The following is a 21,944-nucleotide window of genomic DNA, read 5'->3' as shown; positions in this document are numbered from 1 at the left end:
AATACTAGGACATGATATGAGAAATGCTTGGGAAACAGATATTAAACAAATATATCATCGCAATTGTCCTAGTCATCTAGTGCTGCTGTAACAGAAATACCACAAGTAGATGGTTTTAACAAAGAGAAACTTATTCTCTCACAGTCCGGTAGGCTAGAAGTCCGAATTCAGGGCACCGGCTCCAGGGGAAGGCTTTTCTCTCTCTGTTGGCTCTGGAGGGAGGTCCTTGTCATCAGTCTTCCCTTGGTCTGGGAGCATCTCAGCACAGGAACCTCAGGTCCAAAGGACGCGCTCTGCTCCTGGTGCTTTCTTGGTGATTCCCAACTCTCTGCTTGCTTAACCCTCTTTCATCTCTTGAGAGAGAAAAGATGATGCAGGCCACATCCCAGGGAAACTCCCTTTACATTGGATCAAGGATGTGGCCTGGTAAGGGTGTTACAATCCCACCCTAATCCTTTTAACATAAAATTACAATCACAAAATGGAGGACAACCACAGAATACTGGGAATCATGGCCTAACCAAGTTAATATACACATTTTTAGGGGTACACAATTCAGTCCATGACAACAATGATTCAAATACTGAAGTATTTATAATAACAAATTACATATATTTCTTGGTGGAGACTTATTGAATAATTTTATGCTTACATAATTTTTGTACTTCTCAAAGCAACAAGAATTTCATGAAGTTTTAAAATGAGAATAAAACTGTATCAAAAATCATAACTATAATTTAATATACAAATACGTAAACTTAACTATGCTATTTTTATTATAATAGTTGGAATGTACATTCCAATTAGTTAAAAGATTTCCAAAAATGATACGGAGACTGACCGTTTCATAGTTAAGTCACTGGGGGTAAGAAAAGAAACCCAACAATATCATTCAAAAACAAACTAACTAAATATAGCTTTGTGAAATTATTTTATATAATTTCAAACTTACAAAAAAGTTTTAATAGTAATACAAGATATTCCCATGTATCTTTTACCCAGATTCCTCAACTATTTCCATTTTGCTGTATTTGCTTTACCATTCTGTTTTTATACTTATGCATATTTTTTTCTGTACTATTTGAGAGAAATCTGGAGACACTTTCAATGCGTATTTCCTAAGATCAAGGACAATTTCAAACACAACAGTTAAAATTCTCTCTTAGAGTTACAATTTGCCCCTCTGAATTAATAACAATTTGGGGGGGAGACATTTAAAGATATATAAATATCCTGGTCTTCATCAAACCTTCGCCTACCAGTTTTAACACCCACTGATATTCGAACTTCATCATTCTTTCTATATTTATTTCATATTCTGATGAAAACAGCCTTTTCTGATCTTCCATCATTCATTCATTTTATTATATATATCAATATGGACTCATGGATTCTTCTTTTATTGTTTTATTTGATGTACTATCATCCACTATTAATCATTCTTATTTTAATGCTCATGTTGCCTCTGATTTGGCACTTTCAAGCTGGCTTCTGGTCCTTCTAACATGCCCCCGTGATTATGTATGTACTTCCTTACTTTCTGGCACAATTTTATCTAGTGCTTTCCTTGACCTACATTCAGCCTTTACTATAAGAGTTCTAGTTTCTTTTAGAAGAGAATGGTATTTAGAAGCACAAATCAGGCAGTAAGTGTGCTCACTGGTGTATCACCGCTCAGTACAGAGATAGGAACTATGTTGTGTGTGTGTACACATATATATATATATATATGCAAATATATACACACATTATATACAACTCTATTTTGCTATTTTTTTATTTAAGAATGTGAGTTAATAATGACACCTACAATTCCAATCCAACATCACAGTACATTCTAGTCTTTTCTCTGTTACATATTTGCTGTTCCCTTCACCAGTAGTGAGAAACCTGGTTTCCAATTATCCTCAATATAGTTACTCAATCCTGGAATACAGAGTACTTTCAGGATTGCCAATCTATATCACCAAGAAAAAACAAAACTACTAACTATAGCTCAATATCTTTAACAAGTTTTTTTTTTTTTTTAAGGTAAAATGAATATACCTTGAAATGCATAAATCTTAAGCACCTGATTTGATGAGTTTTGACCTTGTAAACCATTTTCCCATCAAGATGTTTAACATTTCTATTTTTTAAGAAAGTTCCTTTATGTCCCTTCTCAGGTCAATTTTCCCTCACTGCAAAGAGACTACTTGCATAATTTTTTTTTTTTTTACTAGATTATTTTTCTCTATTGTAGCACTTTATATGAAGGGAATCATACAGTATGTATTGTTGTTTTTTCTTTTGCTCAGTATAATGTTCATGAGACTCAACCACGCTGTAAGGTTTATCAGGAGTAGCCAACTCCTTTTCATGTCTGAGTTACAAACACAATTTATCTATTCCTCTGTGGTACACACCTGATTTGTTTGCAGCTGTGATGGTTAAGGTTGTGTATCAACCTGTCTGAGCTATGATTCTCAGTGGTTTGGCAGTTATGTAATGATGTAACTATTCTTCATTTTTGTGATATATTGCAATCACCTCCATGATGTGATCTGTCAATCAGTTGTAAAGGGAACTTCCTCAGGAGTGTGGCCTGCATCCAATATATATGGATGTTCTGACAAAGCTTACTGGTTCTTGCTTGCTCTAGATCTTGCATATGCTCATCATCATCTAACCTCTGGTTCTTGGGACTTCAGCCAGTGGCCTGCCATATTGTCTGCCGATCTTGGGATCCGTCAGCCACCCCAGCCAGTGAGTCAGCAGCCTATCGTCTTACCAGCCAATTTTGGATTTGTCAGCTTCCACAGACTGTGAGCCATTTCCTTGAGATAAATCTCTCTAGATACATATATAAATATGTTTCACTGGTTTTACTTCTCTAGAGAACCCAGCCTAAGACACCAGCTTTGGGCTATTTCAAATAAAGTTGCTATAAGTACTTTTGAACAAATCTTCTTCTGGACATATGGTCGTCATCTCTTGGATAAGCATCTAGAGAAGAAATTGCTGGGTAAAAAAGGGCAGATACATGTTTATAAACATCCACCAAATCTTTTCCCAAAGTGGTTATGACATCTAACATTCCACAAAGCAATATAAAAGAGTTCTTCTTATTACATATTTTAACCAACATTTATTTGGTCTGATCAGTCTTGTTTAATTGTATCAATTTTTAAAAAACTACTTATTTTATCAACTACTGAGTGGTATTAAAATCCCCAACTATGATTATGAATTTTTCTTTTATTTCAATCAGTTTTATGTTTCACACGGTTTGAAATTCTGTTACTAGGTACACAGACATAATTACAATGACTTCGTGATGCACTGATCCTTTTACCATTATGAAATGCGCCATTTTAGCTCTGACAATACATCTTCCTAAAGTTTATCTTGTCTGACATTAACTTGGCCACTTGGGTTTTTGTTTACTTAATATCTCCATGGAATCTTCTTCCATGCTTTCATTTTCAAAATAGCTGTGTCTTTGTATTTAAAGAGTGTTTAAGGGAGCCCTGGTGGCACAGTGGTAAAAGTGACTGTCTACTAACTGAAAGGTCAGCAGTTTGAAACCACCAGTGGCTCCGTTGGAGAAAGATATACCAGTCTGCTTCTGTAGATATTTATAGCTTTGGAAACCCTATGGGGTTGCTATGAGTCAAAATCAACTCTATGGTGGTGGGCTTGATTTTTTTTTTTTTAATTGGAAAACAGCATAGAGTTAGGGCTTGCTTTTCTATCCTGAAAACCTCTACCTTTAAATTGGAGTGTTTACTCAATTTACACTTAAAATGTTTACTGACATAACTGTGTGTATGCTTAAAATCTGTTTTTTTCTATATGTCACATCTGTTTTTGTTCCCCCTTTCCTGTTTTCTTTTGGGTTTACCAAAAATACATGTACAGTTACAATTTTTAATTACATAGTTATATCTCTGCAGAAATGAAAAATATATACTCTTTTATATTTAACCACATTTTATTATTTACAGTGGTCTTCAATCCTTCCTGGAATTAAAGGTTCCAGCTGGTATCATTTTCCTCCAGCCTAAAAAAACTCCATTTTAGCTGTTCTTCAGATCTTTAGTGCAGATCTGCTAACAGTGAATAATTTGGCTGAAAATGCCTTTTACCTTCAAGTCTTTGCAGTACTTTATATATGTTACTGTATTCCATTTTTTTAAAAAATAAGTCAACTGTCCTTCATATCATTGTTACTTTGTGTATGTGTAGTTTCCCTTGACTGATTTCAAGATTTTCTCTTTATCACTGGACTTCAGAAGTCTATGATGTTCTTAGGTGTGGTTTTCTTTGTATTTATCTTACTTGGGGCTCAGTGAACTTCTTGGATCTATAACTGATTTTTACCGAATCTGGAAAACTTATGGTCATTACTTCTTCAAATATCTTTTCTTTCACATTCTTTTTCTACTTTCCTTTTGGGACTCCAATTACACATCAGATCATATGTACAGTTCTAATAATACCCAGGACTATCTACAGCTGAATAAATGTAACCAATATATAAAACAAATATATAAGGTGGATCAATTTAGGATTGTCCCCGTTAAAATTTCCATGCATTTGCTGACATACATTCTAAATACAGTATACGTGAACATTATTTAAACAAATTATTATATAATACAGCAACACTTCAGACACAAGGCAGAAATTAGGAACAGATACAGATTAATTCGTATATACTTAGATGGTTGTTGGTTGCTGTAGAGTTGGAGCCAATTCATAGCAACCTTACGTATAACAGAATGAAACCATGCCCGGTTCTATGCCATCTTCATGATTATTAGTATATGTCACCGGTCGAATTGTGTCCCCCCAAAATATCTGTCAACTTGGCTTGGCTGATTCCCTTGTATGATTGTCCACCATTTGGTCATCTGATGTGATTTCCGTATGTGTTGTAAATGTGTTGTAACTGGGTTTTGGTTGTTGTAAATCCTATCACTATGATGTAATAAGATAGATTTTTTTATACTGATGAGGTCTACAAGATTAGTGTCTTAAGCCAATCTCGTTCGAGGTATAAAAGAGAGAAGCTGAGAGACATGAGGACCACACACCACCAAGAAAGCAGTGCTGGGAACGGAGTGTGTCCTTTGGACCTGAGGTTCCTGCACTGAGATGCGTCCAGACCAAGGGAAGACTAATTGACAAGGACTTTCCTCCATAGCTGACAGAGAGAGAAAGCCTTCCCCTAGACCTGGCGCCCTGAATTTGGACTTGTAACCTCCTAGACTGTGAGAGAATAAATTTCCCTTTGTTGAAGCCATCCATTTGTGGTATTTTTGTTATGGCGGCACTAGATGACTACGACAGTGTGCTTGAGTCCATTGCTTTGGCTATTTTGTCAATCCACCTCACTGAGGATTTCCCTTGTTTTTGTTGGCCTTCTGCTACTTTACCAATCATGATATCCTTTTCCAGTGACTGATCTTTCCTGGTGATGTGTCCAAAGAAAGTGAGCCAGAGTCTTGCCATCCTCATTTCTCAGGAGCATTCTGATTCTATGTCTTCTAAGACTGATTTATTCATTGTTCTGGCAGGTCATGGTATATTCAATATTCTTTGTTACTACCACAGTTTGAATGCATCAATTCTTCTGTCGGCCTTTTTCACCATCCAGCTTTTGCATGTATATGAAGCAAGTGAAAAGAGCATCACTTGAGTCAGGTGCAACTTAGTCATCAAAGTGACATCTTTGCTTTTTAAAATTTAAAGAGGTCTTTTGCAGCATATTTGCCAAATGTAATATGTTGTTTAATTTCTTGACTGCTGTTTCCATGGATGCTGATTGTTGATCCAAGTAGAAGGAAATCATTGACAATTTCCATTTCTTATTTATCATGATGTTTATTGATCTGGTTGTGAGGATTTTTATTTTCTTCAATGTAATCCATAATGACAGCTGTAGTTTTTCCCCACCAGTAAGTGCTTAAAAACATCTTTGTTTTGGTCAAGCAAGGTCATGTCATTTTTGTATCCCAGGTTGTTAACGAATCTTCCCTCAATCCTGATACCATAGTCTTTATTAAGTCTGGTTTCTAGGATTATTTGTTCAGCATACAGCAAGGTAAAGGGATACAACCCTGCCATAAACCTTTTCCAGTAATGAACCACAAAGTAGCCCCTTGTTCTGTTTGAACAACTGCCTCCTGATCCATGGTATTCAGATTGGCCCATATGAAATTACCTTTGTAGAGGTAAAAATAATCCAATATCGGCAATTTTACATGATTCAATCTAATATATTTACACAGCAACCACCCTTCTCTCAGTGGAGGCTTGTGTGTTACTACGATGCTGAACAGGTTTCAGCGGAGATTCCAGAAAAAGATGGACTAGGAAGCAAGGTCTGGCGATCTACTTCTGGAAATGAGCCAGTGAAAATCCTACGGATTACAAGCATGAGCTCCGTTGTCAGCAAGGTTAACGTGAGTTGGGGATGACTTGATGACTACTAACAACAATACACTCATTAATTTACTAGTAGAAAAACCAACATATTTTCTTAAATTCAACCCTACTCCCTAATTTTCTTCAAAATTTCAACTCAGGTTTTCATCTTTTAACCTTAGATCACAAAAACCTCCTAGCCTTCTCAATTCATCTGCTACACTGCTGTCTGGGTCTCCTAATAAAAGCAAGAGATGATTTTTTTAAACACTTACCATATGGCTAGGTACTTTCTTAAAGGTTTTATATGCATTTTCTCATTTGATCCCCACAATAATCGGATAAAAGTATAATTTTCCTCCTCTTACAGATGTGGAAACAGGCTATAGAAGTTCAATTAGTTGCCCAAAGTCACACAGTTATCAAGAGGTCTAATGGGATTCTGGTGCTGATGACTGTACTCTTAATGTTATATTACGCTAAATTAAAAAAATAGTCTACTCATTCATGATTACAACAGTCCCTGGGTTACGAATTTCTGACTTATATACAGTCCTCAGTTACGAACCAATCCCTGTAAAGCCTGTTATATTAAAAATTCGAAGTATATACAATGTTTCGTAATAACAAACAGGTGCTACTTTGCCACGCACACCAAAACATTATTATTACTGTATTATTACGTTAAAGATGTTTTATATATATGGAAGTATTTCTTTGTTTCTTATACATAGAAAGGTATATATACACTATACACCAAGACAAACATTTAATTGACAACTTATATACAAATTCGACTTAAAGAAAGATTTAGAACAGGAATTGTTCGTAATCCAGGGATTGCCTGTAACTGAATAATTCTTATGTGCAGGAACTATTCTTGGCAATAATAATGAAGTGAATACAAGAGTTAAGGGTTGATTTGTGTCCCCCAAAAAGATATGTTCAGTTACTAACCCCTGGTAACTGAACGTATTTAGAATAGCATCTTTGCAGATATAATTAGTAAAGTAAACATGAGGTCATACTGGAGCAGGTTGGGTCCTAATCCAAATGACTGATGTTCCAGTAAGAAGAGAAGTGAAACAGTGAGAGACAGAAGGAAGATGGCCATGTGAAGGAGGAGGCAGAGATTGGAGTTACGTTGCATGAAGTCATGGAATGCCTGGGACTACCGGAAGCTGGAAGAGACAAGGAAGGATCTTCCCCCAGAGCCTCCAGAGAGGGCACAGCGCTGTGGACACCCTGAATTCTGACGTCTAGTCTCCAGAAATGTAAGAGAATACATGTCTATTGTTTTAAGCCACTCAGTTTGCAGCACTTCATTAAGGCAGTCCTAGAAACCAAATACAACAAGATACGAGTGGTTTCTACTCTAGTGAAAGAGAACAACGTTCTCTTATTTATCTATTTGTTTGTTATTGTGGTAAGTGCTAAGAACGAGATGTTCAGGGTACAGCGAGAGCATGAAAACATAAGATGTGGTGTAGGTACAGATATCACACTTTTGTAATTAGATGTCTTCTGTTCTAGTGTTGATTACCAGGTTAGCACTACATTAAGTTTGGTTCCCACAGACAGTGCTTTGGGTAATATTGTCTATAGATGTTGCTTAGTTCAGAACCCTGTGGTACAAACAGATACCCTTCAGCAGACTACCTTCTTTGCAGCCAATTACTCCTATGCATTCTCACCCTAGTAATTCTGCAGCCCTGTTTTTCAAGGAGGGAGAGATCCAGGGTAGGATGCCAACAGGATCCCCCAGGGGCTTCCACTAAGAGATCTAGATAAGTGCCAATCAAAGTGCAGTCCAAGAACCAGTGCTGACCTGCAAACTGTTACCAGTTCGTGACAAGATACTTAGAAATCGAGAATGTTTTAAAAAGTTATAGCAAATTTGGCTTATATTTTATATGTCTTTCCTAAGTGACATTTTTTTAAGTAATTCATTTTTATTTGTATTTTACAAATTGAGCAGTCTGCAATGGATTAGAATTTAAAAACAAAAAGCCAGAGCTTTACCACAGAGATTCTAAGAAACACTGTCCTGGGCTATATCAACTGGGGACAAGGTACTCATATTTTTTAATCCTCAGTTTTCTCAACTACAATTCAGAGTTATTAAAGGTGAAAACAGATACAGCTAAAGTACCTAAGCACAATATCAAGCAAATAATAGGAACTAGAAGTAAATCTTCTCCCCGCAATTTATCATTAACACACCATGTATTATTATAGTCATTCTGCTTCTCTTTTTGAGTTAGAAAACAAGCTCCTGGAGGGCAAAAAAAATACCACATTCATTTTGAATCAGCCAAATTAGTTGAAACTCGATAGGAATAATATTATCTTTTGCTCCTCAAACACTGGTAACAGTGTAATATATCTAAAATTTAATAAAAGAAAGTTTATCAAAATACTGGCCACAATTTGATTATACAAGGTGCCATAGTAGGAAAATAAAAGTTATGCTTAAATTTTTTTATATTCTGGTGACCCTATACCTGAAACTGAGACACTGACTCTGAGAGAGCTATAGGAATGCTAGATGTTTACATAACTACAAATTTAATTAAATATTGAGATGGCATTATATAAGCAACAGCTCAAAGCGTTAAATACGTATACGTAAACAGCGACTGAAGAGTTCAGAAACAGGACAGTGGCAGGTAAAATATTTTTAAAAAGTATTTGAGGACTAAAGAAAATATAGACTTTAGTTTTGTACAACTACGAGTAACGACATGAAATTAAAAGGGAAAAAATAAAATCAGGCAATTGACCAAGAAAAATGTTGTGAGTAAAGAGATCTATTGCATTTTAGAAGAGCTATGAAAGAAGCTCTGTTTAAAGAAGTCTGAACACCATTTTCCATGAACAGACAGAAAGATGAAAACCTAAGTATACCAAACTTTTAAAATAACTAATGAGCCACCTTTCTTACTCCAAGATTTCACTCAGTGTGCAAATCTGTACTTTATGCCAAAGAAGACACAAGAGTAGAATGAGATAAACCTCTACCTTCAAGGATTTAAGTACAATTTAATTCAAAGTATAATACAGAAAAATCAAGTCAATACATTCATAGTGTAATATTCATACATTTAAGACTCTATAAACTCTTCAAGGAATCGGGATGGTTTTGATTATCTCGATGATTAGGGAATGCTACAGGCGTTGTGTGGGGAAGCAGTAGAGATGCTTGATATCTTGATATAAAGGGACAGCCACACACAATAAAAAAAATTGTCCTACATTCTATACAACTTTCATGTTGGTGAAAACACTGCTTAAAGTTATCGAGCCTAGAGCTGAACTTCATTTAATACATAAACACTTTTTTGTGCAGTTTTGATATGCCTTGTTTTACAGGAATACAAATAACTCATACAAAAATGGTACCTTGTTTTGTTCGGAATTTCACTATGAACTGCTCACCATTCTGAAAAAAATCACATCACAGAAAGCAATGCTCCTCATGGTATCTGAACAGCTAATACAATATACTTGCATCAGTCTCTCTCTCTCTAGATTAACTCCTACCCTCTCAGGAAACAATTTTTTTTATGCCAGTGGCGGTGGCTGTTGTTGCTATGTTAGGTGCCATCGAGTCAATTTCAACTCTTAGTAGCCCCATGTGACAGAGCAGAACTGCCCTATAGGGTTTTCTTGGCTATAATCTTTACGGAAGCCTACTACAGTGAAAACAACACGAACTCACGGCAATAAGTTTGTCACTTAGCCTCAAGTACTCATGTATAAAAGCTCCACTTACGGGGTTGTTATGGAAGTCCAACTGATAAAATGGATATACAATACCTTGTAAATTATCAAGTCTCATATAAATATATATATATACACACACACATATAATAGAAACAAATCATAACAGTTCTGACTGAAAATGAAACAGGAAAAATCAGTTCTGAAAAGTATTCCTCCAGTATGTCTATCAAATAACAGTATACAAATTCAATAACAGACATGATTAGCAATGTTTGAACACTTAATAAAATTAATCCCTAAACCTGTGTTGTCCAATACAGTAGCTGCACAAATGCTGAGGTATAAAATACACGCTGGATTTAAAGAACTTAGTAAAAGAATAAATTATGTTCTTAAAAGTAAAATCACTTGATGTTTTTTACTTTTTTAAATGTGGCTACAAGAAAATTTCAAAATACATTGTGGCTTGCATTGTATTTCTGCTGGACATGCCACTCTACCAGTGCAATAACGAAACTGATACATAGCAACATCATTGATCTTCGGCTAATGAGACAATAAAAGTATACTCACTTCATCGGTGAGTTCTCCAAATACTGTCATGACATCTATTAAAAGACTTGCAGTATAGAAGGACTTGATCATGTTTCTGGAAGAGAAAAGAGAGCTGGTCTGATGTAAATGAAAAACATTAAAATGTAAAATTAGTCATACAGTTATTACATCTTTGCATTTAATTATAACAATAATAATAATAACAACAATAAATCGCTTGAATTAACTGGCGGGGAAGAGTACTTTTAAATAGTAAACATCATTGAATCAGGCTGTGATTTTGGCAAAAATCAACTCTTAGTGTTTACTGATGTTAAAGAATGGCTAGTTAGAGTATATTTACTGAGAAAATAAATCTGTCCTGGGTATTTCTTCTTTCTGCTATTTTCTCTAAAAAGGAAGGACTGCACTTGTAACCCAAAATCATTCTGAGGTACAAGTAATTTTGCAAAAAATACATCTCAATTTTAATTAGGAAGTCAGAAAGTGTGCAAGAGAAAACTGGGTAATAATTCTGGTTATATACTAACCGAACACATAAAGTAATTTTTATTTTCCTCTATCTTTGCTTACTTGTGAAATCGCCCCGCGCGATCTTCATTGTCTGCATACAAAAACATTTTCAAAGCATAATTTTCCAAATGGGCAGAACCAACTATTTCTTGAGTAATAGCTTCATTATCACCCAACTGTTTCTTAAGCTAAAATAAAATCAGATACAAGGGTTATGGTTTTGACTCACAGAGATATCTGCTTAAGCACAAATAATTCCAGTAATGATTTTAAGTAAATTATTTTACATTCATTTCAGTAAAAGATGTGTCACTGAAATCTGGCAAAAACGAAGTTGTTCTGCTTAAGCCTGATGTATTTAGAACAAAATCCAATGTTTACAAAACTTTGTTAAAACACACTGCAGGTAACCTGAAAGTATAATTTAGCTCTAAAAATCAAAATAACCAAGAATAAAAGCATACAAAATATCAATGTTTTGAAATAATACTGTATTATCCAATGCACTATCTGGTATTCTAAAATTGGAATTAGAAAATTCTTCCTAACCATAAATAATTAAAAAAATTATTTATTCCAATATTTCAGTTTCTTCTATCAAATATATACATATATCATAAGACTCGGAGGAGTATTACTTCCCAAAATTGTATCTCCCAGAGCACAATGTGTGACAAAAGAGATCTAATTCTAAGATAGAAAAGAACAAACTCAGAAATCAGATTAGATTATGGCAACTTTTTAAAATTTAGACAAACATATACCTCAAGTCAACACAATGTACAATTTCAGTCTGCAAATCCCAAATATAATAAAGTATTTTTAAAAACAGCAAACTAAGTTCTTTTTGCCAGACTCAGACTGTCTTATTGGACTACAATGACTCTACGAGACATTATAAAGTAAAAAACTAAAGAAAGGCCTCAGGATTTCTCATAAAATTAGCAAAGTAAATAACATGTTCATAATTACAACAAATTAATTTAAGGACAGAGAGATTTAATGTTAGAATTTAAGGAAATTTTGGCTATGTTTAACCTAAAAAAAAAAAAAACCCAGATATAATAGTTTACTGTGAAATAATTTATAAAGGCAGATTTAGTTCTAGATTTTTTTTTTTTAAGCGGGCGTATGCAATCTCATCTTGGACATAAAATAACTGGCAACAAAGACATAATATGCTTCAAGTATGTTGTTCTCGTTAGGTGCTGATGAGCTGGCTCTGACTCACATCGACCCTGTATACAACAGAACGCAACACCGGCCAGCTGCTATGCTTGAGCCCATCGTTGCACCCACTGTGCCAGTCCATTTTGCTGAGGATCTTTCTCTGTTTCGCTGACCCTCTGCTTTACCAAGCATGATGTCCTTCTCCAGGGACTGATCCCTCCTGACAACATGTCCAAAGTATGTGAGATGTAGTTTCACCATCCTTGCTTCCAAGGGACCTTGGTGGTACAGTGGTTAAGAGCTTGGCTGCCAACAAAAAGATCAGCAGTTTAAATCCACCAGCTGCTCCTTGGAAACCTAAGGACTTGACGGCAATGGATTTGGGTTTTTTTCTTGGTAGGGGCCCGGAGGCTAGAGAGCTACACCAAGTTAGAGAGAACACTATAGCCCATGGCTGCTTGATACAATTAGGAAGGGACATTCTGTCTTGGGATAGGCTGTGACCTGAATAAATAATTTTCCAACATTAATAAAGGCTCTGAGTTGATTAATACAAATGCTTTTATTTTTAGTCTGTCTAAATGTTGTCTCTCTAAGCCAGATAATGCAATTGATCCAATAAATACTTAGGTTTCTAACTCTCCTGAACAGGTCACATAACTGAATAATCAAGTAAAAGTAAGCCACAGATATTAGTGTAACCACCTTGGAGGAGGTAAGTTAATGACGAGTAGACTAACTGTTAAAAGACAAAGGGAGGACTGGGCACAAGCGACACAGGGCGGAGCTCTGGTCACTGGGTGAAAATATACTGGTTGCCACCGCGTCCCTGACACACTGATACCTAATCCAATCCACTCAATGTCCCCTAGGTGGCTGCCTCTGCAGTGTCCTGTGCATCACAGTTCAAGAAGGTGGCTGCATTAGTTGCCTACCACTGTGCTTTTACAAAAAAAATGGAAGGGAGAATGCCTGGATCAACAGTGGGAGGAACAGAGGACAAACAATTGGCATCATTCCCTTTGTCACTTTACTTATGTAAATACAGTAGCCCCACCCCCAACCTTACATGCAGTTTAGTTTTCCTTGGTTTCAGTTACATGAGGTTTGAAAATGTTAAATGAGTATGCAGCATGATGAAGTCTAACACTGTCCGGCTCCATCATTCACATAACTTTTATTACAGTATGTTATAATTGTTCTATTTTATTATTATTGTTGTTAATCCCTTACTGTGACTAATTTATAAATTACACTTTATTGTACGTTATGTATATACAGGACAAATCATATTGTAATATATACCCGTGGTTTCAAGCATCCACGGAAGGTCTTGGAGCATATCCCCCAAGGATAAGGGAGGGACTACTGTAGTCTATCTCTTTATCAAGAGCTGTTTAAGAACTCTTAAATCAATCACCCATGTGACTGCATGAGGGAATGTTAGAAAGGATTCATCACTTATAAAAGGATGACTCAAGAGCCATCTACAGTAACATGGAACAAGATGTAAGCGTATAAAAATGTTTGAATCTACTGCATTTATACGTAAAATTTTCTAGTGGTATAATGTAAAAAAAAAAAAACTATTCTTTTCCTCAGCTGTATTGATACTGCTGATTGCTGTCAAGGTAAGAACTAAAACCACAACACAGACAATCATACACGAATGAAATACAATGGCATTTGAAACATTAATCAGAAAATAAATTATCAATGTTTAACTTACAGCTTCTAACTGATCCATTAGTTTTGATAAAAATTTACGACATTCAGGAGTTTTACTATCAATCTTCATTCCAGTTTGCATTGCATATAAACGACCTACAAAGAAAAGAAAAGATGACTTGAACAATTTCATTTCAACATCCTTTCCAATGACTGAATATTTAAAATATGTTTTGCCTAGCCACCGCATCGGACAGAGTAGAACTGCCCCATAGGTATTCCAAGGCTGTAAATCTTTCCAGAAGCAGACTGCTACATCTTTCTCCCACTGAACAGTTGATGGATTTGAACCACTGACCTTTTGGTTAGCAACTGAGGGCTTAATTAACCGCTACGCTACAAAAAACAGATACTAATTTTAGAAGGAAAAATCCCACTTTATTTTAGTTTAAAAATCCACTGCTTTGATCACAAACGTGATCAAATGCTCTTTCTTTCCTTTGATCAGTCATATTTCTTTAAAAAGTTGTTCAGGGCTGTTTCCCATTTCTGCTAAGTGTTAATATGTACTCTTCTTTTTCAAAGCAGGATTGAAATACGCTTACCTTTTCCATCAATCACGGTTTTTTTGAGTTGGCCAAGTTCTATGCCTGTTTTAGTTAGTTCCTTTTTTTTTTTCCCCTTAAAACTGTGATTGAACTCCCTCTATCACTTCTTCTTTGTGAGTCGTCCAGGTCTACTGTTTAAGGGGTTCTGTTGCATTTCTTTTTTTTAAGTGCCTCACATGAACTCTTTGGATAATAAACGTACCAGCCCCAAATATTTTCCCCAGATTTTTAATTTTTGAATGTTGTTTTACAACACAGAGATTTAAACATGTTTACTTACTGAAAACTATCATTTGTGATTTTTCTTTTTTGGCCTATCAATTCTAAGCTTGGAAAATTCTTTTAACTCCAGAGGCTACATTGGCACCAGCCCGGATAATGACAGCCACCTCAGGACTTAACCATTAAGCAGACATGCAGATGATTAACCCAGAGCTTTCTGCTAATATGCAAAAAGGGATTTATTCCTATGTCAAAGTTTAATTTTCAGCTTCTAACTGTTACAGTTACTTCTACTTCTGCTTATAATAAAAATGGATGCCCCCCCGTTGAAGCAAAATTTAAAATCATTTCCACTCCACTGTCACCACAACCATTATCATACTCCCCCAGAACACAAATATAAACAAATATCAACTTTTTGTCCTTTGTCCTTAATACAGATGGCCACTAATTGAAATACGGCGTAATGATAATACTGTTTTATGGCCTGGGCTACATGTATTTTTTTGTTGATTTGGATGCATATTTAGTCTTTGAGGTTATAAGGACATTAGTAGTAGGGATGCCTTTAATTAAGGAACTGGACCATCTTAGAACTGTAAAGATTTGGGATAAAAATAGCCCTGGCTTTTATATTTCTGAATATCTTCCATGGCTTATGATTCTTAAGTATAGAAAATGTATCACAAGACACAATATCTTGTATTAATAAAAGTAAAAAGACCTTAAATCTACTTATGAAAATTAATAGTACACTAAAAGACTTTTTGTCATAAAGGATGGAAAAAAGGACTTCTTTCATATAGAACTCTGTTCAAGACAAGGAATTCATTGTGGAAGAAGCAGTATGATGAAAAATTAATGTCTAGCATGGAAAAATACTTGCTAAGACTGAACAAATAAACGTAGCTAAAGTCATCTATTAAAAAATCTGATTTATTTCATCAAGTAAATGTGTTTATTTTTATGAATAAATATTACTTGATGATGAGTAATAAAGCATATTTGTCAAAGGATTAAATACTTTCCTACCAAACTTTAATTTGATTTTAGGCATTTAGAAGACAAACATTTACTAATCCTGAAGGTATGCGTAATTTAAAGTTCCATAAAATCTGAACATTAACATTCTAACCCACTCTTGGATATTCTTGAGCAATATAAAAATATGAAATGCATAACATAAACACTAATCGACTCGACAGCAGTGGGTTTATAGGACAAATAAAAGATTAGAGTAAAGCACGTCTTACACCACTGACACTCCAAACATGGTGTCTTCGTTACCTAGTGCTGCTGTAAACAGACACACAAGTGGATGGCTTTAACAGAGAGAAATGTATTCTCTCACAGTTTAGGAGGCCAGAAGTCTAGACTCAGGGTACCAGCTCTAGAAGAAGGCTTTCTCTCTCTGTGGGCTCTGGGGGAAGGCCCTTGTCATTAATCTTCCCCTGGTCTAGTAGCTTCTCAACACTGCCTCTATTTACATGGTGGCAGTGAGGTCCCTCTCTCTGCTCATTTCTGTCTCCATTTATCTCCTGTATGATAAAAGGTGATGCAGACCACACCCCAGAGAAATTGTCCAACATCAGATCAGGGCTGTGACCTGAGTAAGAGTGCTGCATCCCACCCTAACCCTCGTTAACATAACCTAATCTTGCCTCATTAACCACAGGCAGAGATTAGCATTTACAAGATAGAGGGAAATTGTATCAGATCACAAAATGGAGAACCACTACACAATACTGGGAATCATGGCCTAACCAAATTGACACATATTTTGGGGGGGGGGGGGGCGGGGGGGAACGACACAATTTAATCCATGACACATGTGTAGATAATTTTCTATTTTAAATTTCTAAGAGATTGTTAAATTTTGAACTCAAAATTTTGGAATATCAAGCTTCATAAAACCAGAAACTTTTCTGTTTCATTAGTATATCCTCAGCACACAGAAGGTATTTATTAAACATCTGCCAATATATAAATTAATTATAACTTTAAAATATATTGACAACAACCCAACCTGTTTTTTAAGAAATTCCGTAAGACAGATTTAAAAACCTATGTTTTATTTAATGAACTACTCTCTTTATAGAAAAAAAGGCCTGGTGGCACAGTAGTTAAGCACTCGGCTCTAACTGAAAGGTCAGCGGTTTGAATCCACCAGCTGCTCTGTGGAAGAAAGATGTGGCAGTCTGCTTGCATAGGATTTACAGCCTTGGAAACCCTATGCGGCAGTTCTACTCTACCCCATAGAGTTGCTTTGAGTCAGAATCGCCTGGGCTGTGATGGGTTTTGCCTTATAGACTTTAAAATAGTCGCAGGGATACAAAGAAAAACAAACAAAACAAAAACCAAAAAAACAAACCCACTGCCGCCCAGTCGATTCTGACTCATAGCGACCCTATAGAACACAGTAGATCTGCCCCCACAGAGTTTCAAAGGAGCACCTGGCGAGTTTGAACTGCCAATCTCTTGGTTAACAGCTTTAGCGCTTAACCGCTACGCCACCAGGGTTTCCAACAAAACAAAACAAATCAATCCAAAGGACTGAAATTCAGGAAAACATAACCATATGACTTTACAAAAGTCATTTTGCTTCTCCTAGCTTCAAGCTATCGGCATATCATTTACATTGTAAAATCTTCCTGCCTTCCTCCCTTTCTTCCCTTCTCTGTTGAACCTTCCTTCATTTTCTCTCATCCATCCATCCATTGTGGCTTTTTATAGCATCATGTTCTTTTTTTTTTTTTACAAGTTTTTCTTTCAGTGCTTTCTCAATGTATCTCCGCATCCTTTTCCTGGTAATCAATTATATATGTTAGGACACTAAATATGCATCAAAGCCAAGAAAAAAATTTCATAGTCCAAACCACAGCAACGCATGGTTACCACAAGTCTTAGCCAAAAGCAAGGAAAAAGAGAATGGTCTTGTTGCAAGTAAATTTTGAAAATAATGGAATGTTCCTACGTTACATAATTACATAAAAAACATAAAGACTGCAATATAATGTATAATATTTTGTAGCAAGTTTTCAGGGTGGTTCAAACCCACCCACTGGCACCTCAGAAGAAAGGCCAGGTAATCTGCTTCCTAGGCTGGCGAGACTTTGTCTTACGTACTTTGGACATGTCATCAGGAGGGACCAGTCCCTGGAAAAGGATATCACGCTTGGTAAAGTAGAGGGTCAGTGACATAGAGGAAGATCCTCAACAAGATGAACTGACATAGTGGCTGCCGCAATGGGCTCAAACAGCAACGACTGTGAGAGAAGGGCACAGGACTGGGCAGCATTTCATCCTGTTGTACACAGGGTAGCTATGAGCTGGAACTGACAACAACAATAAGCTGCCTCCTAAAGTCACAAGCTGGAAAACCTTATGGCGCCGTGTTCCGCTGTATAACACATGGGGTCACCATGAGTCAGAACTGACTCCATGGCAACTGGTATTGGTACAAGCTAATTTCATCAGTAGTAATCTAAGTCATGGTTTCTATTTATGGACATTACCAGCACTGTTTCATAAATTTATATAACCATAACTGTCACCAAACAGATGCAGGGCTGGAAGTGCTCATTCGTCTATGCCAAGAAATTTGGAAGACAGCTACCTGGCCATATTTATGCCTATTCCCAAGAAAGGTGATCTGGCTGAATGTGGAAATCATCGAACAATATCATTAATAACATATGCAAGCAAAATTTTGCTGAAGATCATTCAAAAGTGGCCGCAGCAGTATACTGACAGGGAACTGTCAGAAACTGAAGCTGGATTTAGAAGAGGACGTGGAACCAGGGGTATCATCATTGCTGATGTCAGATGGATCCTGGCTGAAAGCAGAGAATACCAGAAAGATGTTTACCTCTGCTTTACTGACTACGCTAAGGCACCTGACTGTGTGGATCATAACAAATTATGGATAACACTGCAGAGAACGGAAATTCCGGAACACTTAATTGTGCTCGAGGGAACTGTACGTGGACCAAGAGGCAGTTGTTTGGACAGAACAAGGGGATACTGCATGGTTTAAAGTAAGGAATGGTGTGCGTCAAGGTTGTATCCTTTCACCATACCTATTCAGTCTGTATGCTGGGCAAATAAACTGAGAACCTGGATATATGAAGAAGAATGGGGCATCAGGATTGGAGGAAGATTCATTAACAACTTGTGTTATGCAGATGACACAATCTTGCTTGCTAAAAGTGAGAGAGCTTGAAGCACTTACTGATGAAGATCAAAGACCACAGCCTTCAGTATGGATTACATCTCAACATAAAGAAGACAAAAATCCTCCCAACTAGACCAATGAGCAACATCATGATCGATGGAGAAAAGGTCAAGATTGTGAAGGATTTCATTTTGCTCGGATCCACAATCAATACCCACGGAAGCAGCAGTCCAGAAATCAAAAGATGTACTACATCAGCATCAGGCAAATTGGCTGTAAAGGAGCTCTTTCAAGTGTTCAAAAGCTAAGATGTCACCTTGAGGACTAAGGTGCACCTGACCCAAGTCATGAGGTTTTCAGTTGCCTCATATATATGCACAAGCTGGACAGTGAATAAAGAAGACCAAACAAGAACTGACGCCTTTGAGTTGTGGTGTTGGCGAAGAATTTCTGAAACAAATCTGTCTTGGAAGACATACAACCAGAGTGCTCCTTAGGAGGATGGGCGAGACTACGTCTCACATACTTTGGACATGTTTCAGGAGGGATCAGTCCCAGAAGTGGGACATCATCCTTGGTAAAGTAGAGGGTCAGTGAAAAAGAAGACCCTCAACGAAATGGATTGACACAGCGGCTACAAAAATGGTCTCAAGCATAGCAACAATTGTGAGAATGGCACAGGACTAGACAGTGTTTCGTTCTGTTGTGCACAGGGTCTCTTTGAGTTGGAACTGGCTCAACAGCACCTAACGAGATAAATAGCTACTACATATTAATGCCTACTGATGACAAACATTACAGTATGTAGTTTAAAAACAATACAGTATTTCATCTTTGCATCAATGGTAGGTAGAAATATCTTCATCTTAACAGAAGAGAGAAAACTAAGTTTAAATGTGTCTGACATCAGAGGCCATACTATTAACTGCTGTACTACACTACTGTCAATTCTGGAAATTCATATGAACATTCAACAATAAAGTCAGCATGAAAAAGGTATTATAAAATTTATTTTGTTGTTCCTGTTGTGTACCAGAGAGTGGATTCTGACTCACAGTGACCCTACAGGACACAATAACACTGCCCCACAGTTTCCTAGGCTGTAATCTTTACAAGAGCAGTTCGCCAGGTCTTTTCTCCCACAGGGTGGCTAGTGAGTTCGAACTGCTGACCTTTCAGTTAGAAGCTGAGTGCTTAACTGTTTTTAATGTAGTTCACAGCATCAGATTTAAAAAAATTCAAACAGCTGAAATTCTTCATACAAAATTAGAGACTTTTCCATATTTCATTCACTAATTCAATCTAATAAGCATACAGAAAATGATATACGAAATCTATTCTGAGAAGTGACATTTTAATAGTTTAAATAATTGTGGCATCGGAGTAGAAATCATTATGATATATAATGATGTTTAAAAATCAGATTTTATTACAAAAATCAGAACTGAATATATTACTGTATTTCTAAGCACACTGTAAATATCTCCTATCTGGTTAGTACTATCCTTTACAAAGGAACTTCTGAAACAAAGATTAAATTGTATCAGTTTTTATACTAAATGTATTTTATTATTTTCTAAATACACAAAAATAATTTGTGTTCATAGTTTGACCAAAAAACAAACAAAAAAGCACGAATGAACATCTACTAATAAAGAGTATTTACTCATTCTTTCATTAAACAAATATTCTTGAAGCTCCTATCATAACATAGCACTCTTAAGAAAAAGTTAGCTATTCCTGGACTTGTACCGAAAAATGTACTGAAAATCAACATAAAAGGTAAGACTATCCAATGTTTTTATTATCCATAGGTTCCGGGATGCCAGCATTGTGCTGATACATAGCAGATACTTAAGTATCTGACCTTTTGAGTATTAAAATTGGGCCCTAAATTCTACTTCTCGCCATGATGGAATAGCTGGGACTAGATTTACCACTGCACTTTAAAAAACTAAAAAACTGAGCAAAACGTATAAAACAAGTTTTCAGACACTGGAAAATCAGTGGAAGACCATGATGTCTGGGAGAAAGAAAACAAATGAAGTGACAGCAATGATCAGCTCAGCATTCTGCATGGAGGTATACTCCAAACCATGGAGCACACTGGTCTCCCTAAATTGAGAAAACAGATTGGAGTTCAGGAAGCCTGAGGCAGCTGGAAGTTCACAGGCAGCGTTCAGAAGAGGAGGGAGCTCTGCAGAAAAGAGCTCCAGTTATCTGCATAAGGGTAACCTTGAGGTTCAGCTGAATGCTACGATGCACAAGTACAGGGGGAAACTCCACAAGGCCAGATAAAGAACGACCAAGAGCTGCGAGCTAAGCTGTTCCCAAAGCATACAAAGTGCAGGGATGTATTCGCGTTCTTATCAGGCAGAGTGGACAGTCCTACATGCTTACACAGGGATGTTAATAGAGGCTGCAAAAGGAACATGTAGAGGCACTAACTTGTCTTCAGAGCAAAGGCTACTCTAGACTGTCCCCTAAAAGCTAAAAACAAAGAAACAAACAAAAAGAAATAAAGCCCAAAAGGATCAAAGTAAACTGCAAATACCTTACTTACTGACCAGCTCTAATGCCTTCAAAAACAGACTGCAAAATCCAGACATTCAAGAGTGTAAAATTTGCAATGTCTTGCATCCAATCAAAAATCATTAAATATGTCACAAAGCAAGAAAATGTGACCCATAAATATAGCAGAAAAAAAAAGTTACTAATATAAATAGCAAACAATGACATTAAAATTCCAGGGAACTATTATGAAATACTTAAAGGAAAAGATAAATAAAATGAGGAAAGAAAGGAATAGGAACCGAAACATAAATTTTAGAGTTATAAAAAAAAATAATATCTGAAATGAAAATTCACTGGACAGGACTAATACTTTAAGCATTAAG

The 21,944-nt window shown here is 36.3% G+C and overlaps 1 protein-coding gene across 1 annotated transcript in view; it reads right to left on the bottom strand.

Moving 5' to 3' along the window:
• The window catches only part of VTA1 (vesicle trafficking 1), an 86,413-nt gene that overhangs the window by 43,930 nt on the left and 20,539 nt on the right, over positions 1–21,944 (bottom strand). The window contains exons 2-4 of the mRNA XM_049902422.1: positions 14,105–14,199; positions 11,266–11,393; positions 10,711–10,786 (exon numbers count right to left, since the gene is read on the bottom strand). Of these exons, the coding sequence (XP_049758379.1) occupies positions 10,711–10,786; positions 11,266–11,393; positions 14,105–14,199 (299 nt within the window). The remainder of the gene's footprint in view (positions 1–10,710; positions 10,787–11,265; positions 11,394–14,104; positions 14,200–21,944) is intronic.

The sequence above is a fragment of the Elephas maximus genome, chromosome 1 (genome assembly GCF_024166365.1).
Source record: "Elephas maximus indicus isolate mEleMax1 chromosome 1, mEleMax1 primary haplotype, whole genome shotgun sequence".
Classification (NCBI taxonomy): domain Eukaryota; kingdom Metazoa; phylum Chordata; class Mammalia; order Proboscidea; family Elephantidae; genus Elephas; species Elephas maximus.
Note: the sequence above shows the minus strand (reverse complement) of the source record. Positions and strands in the feature narration are given on the sequence as shown.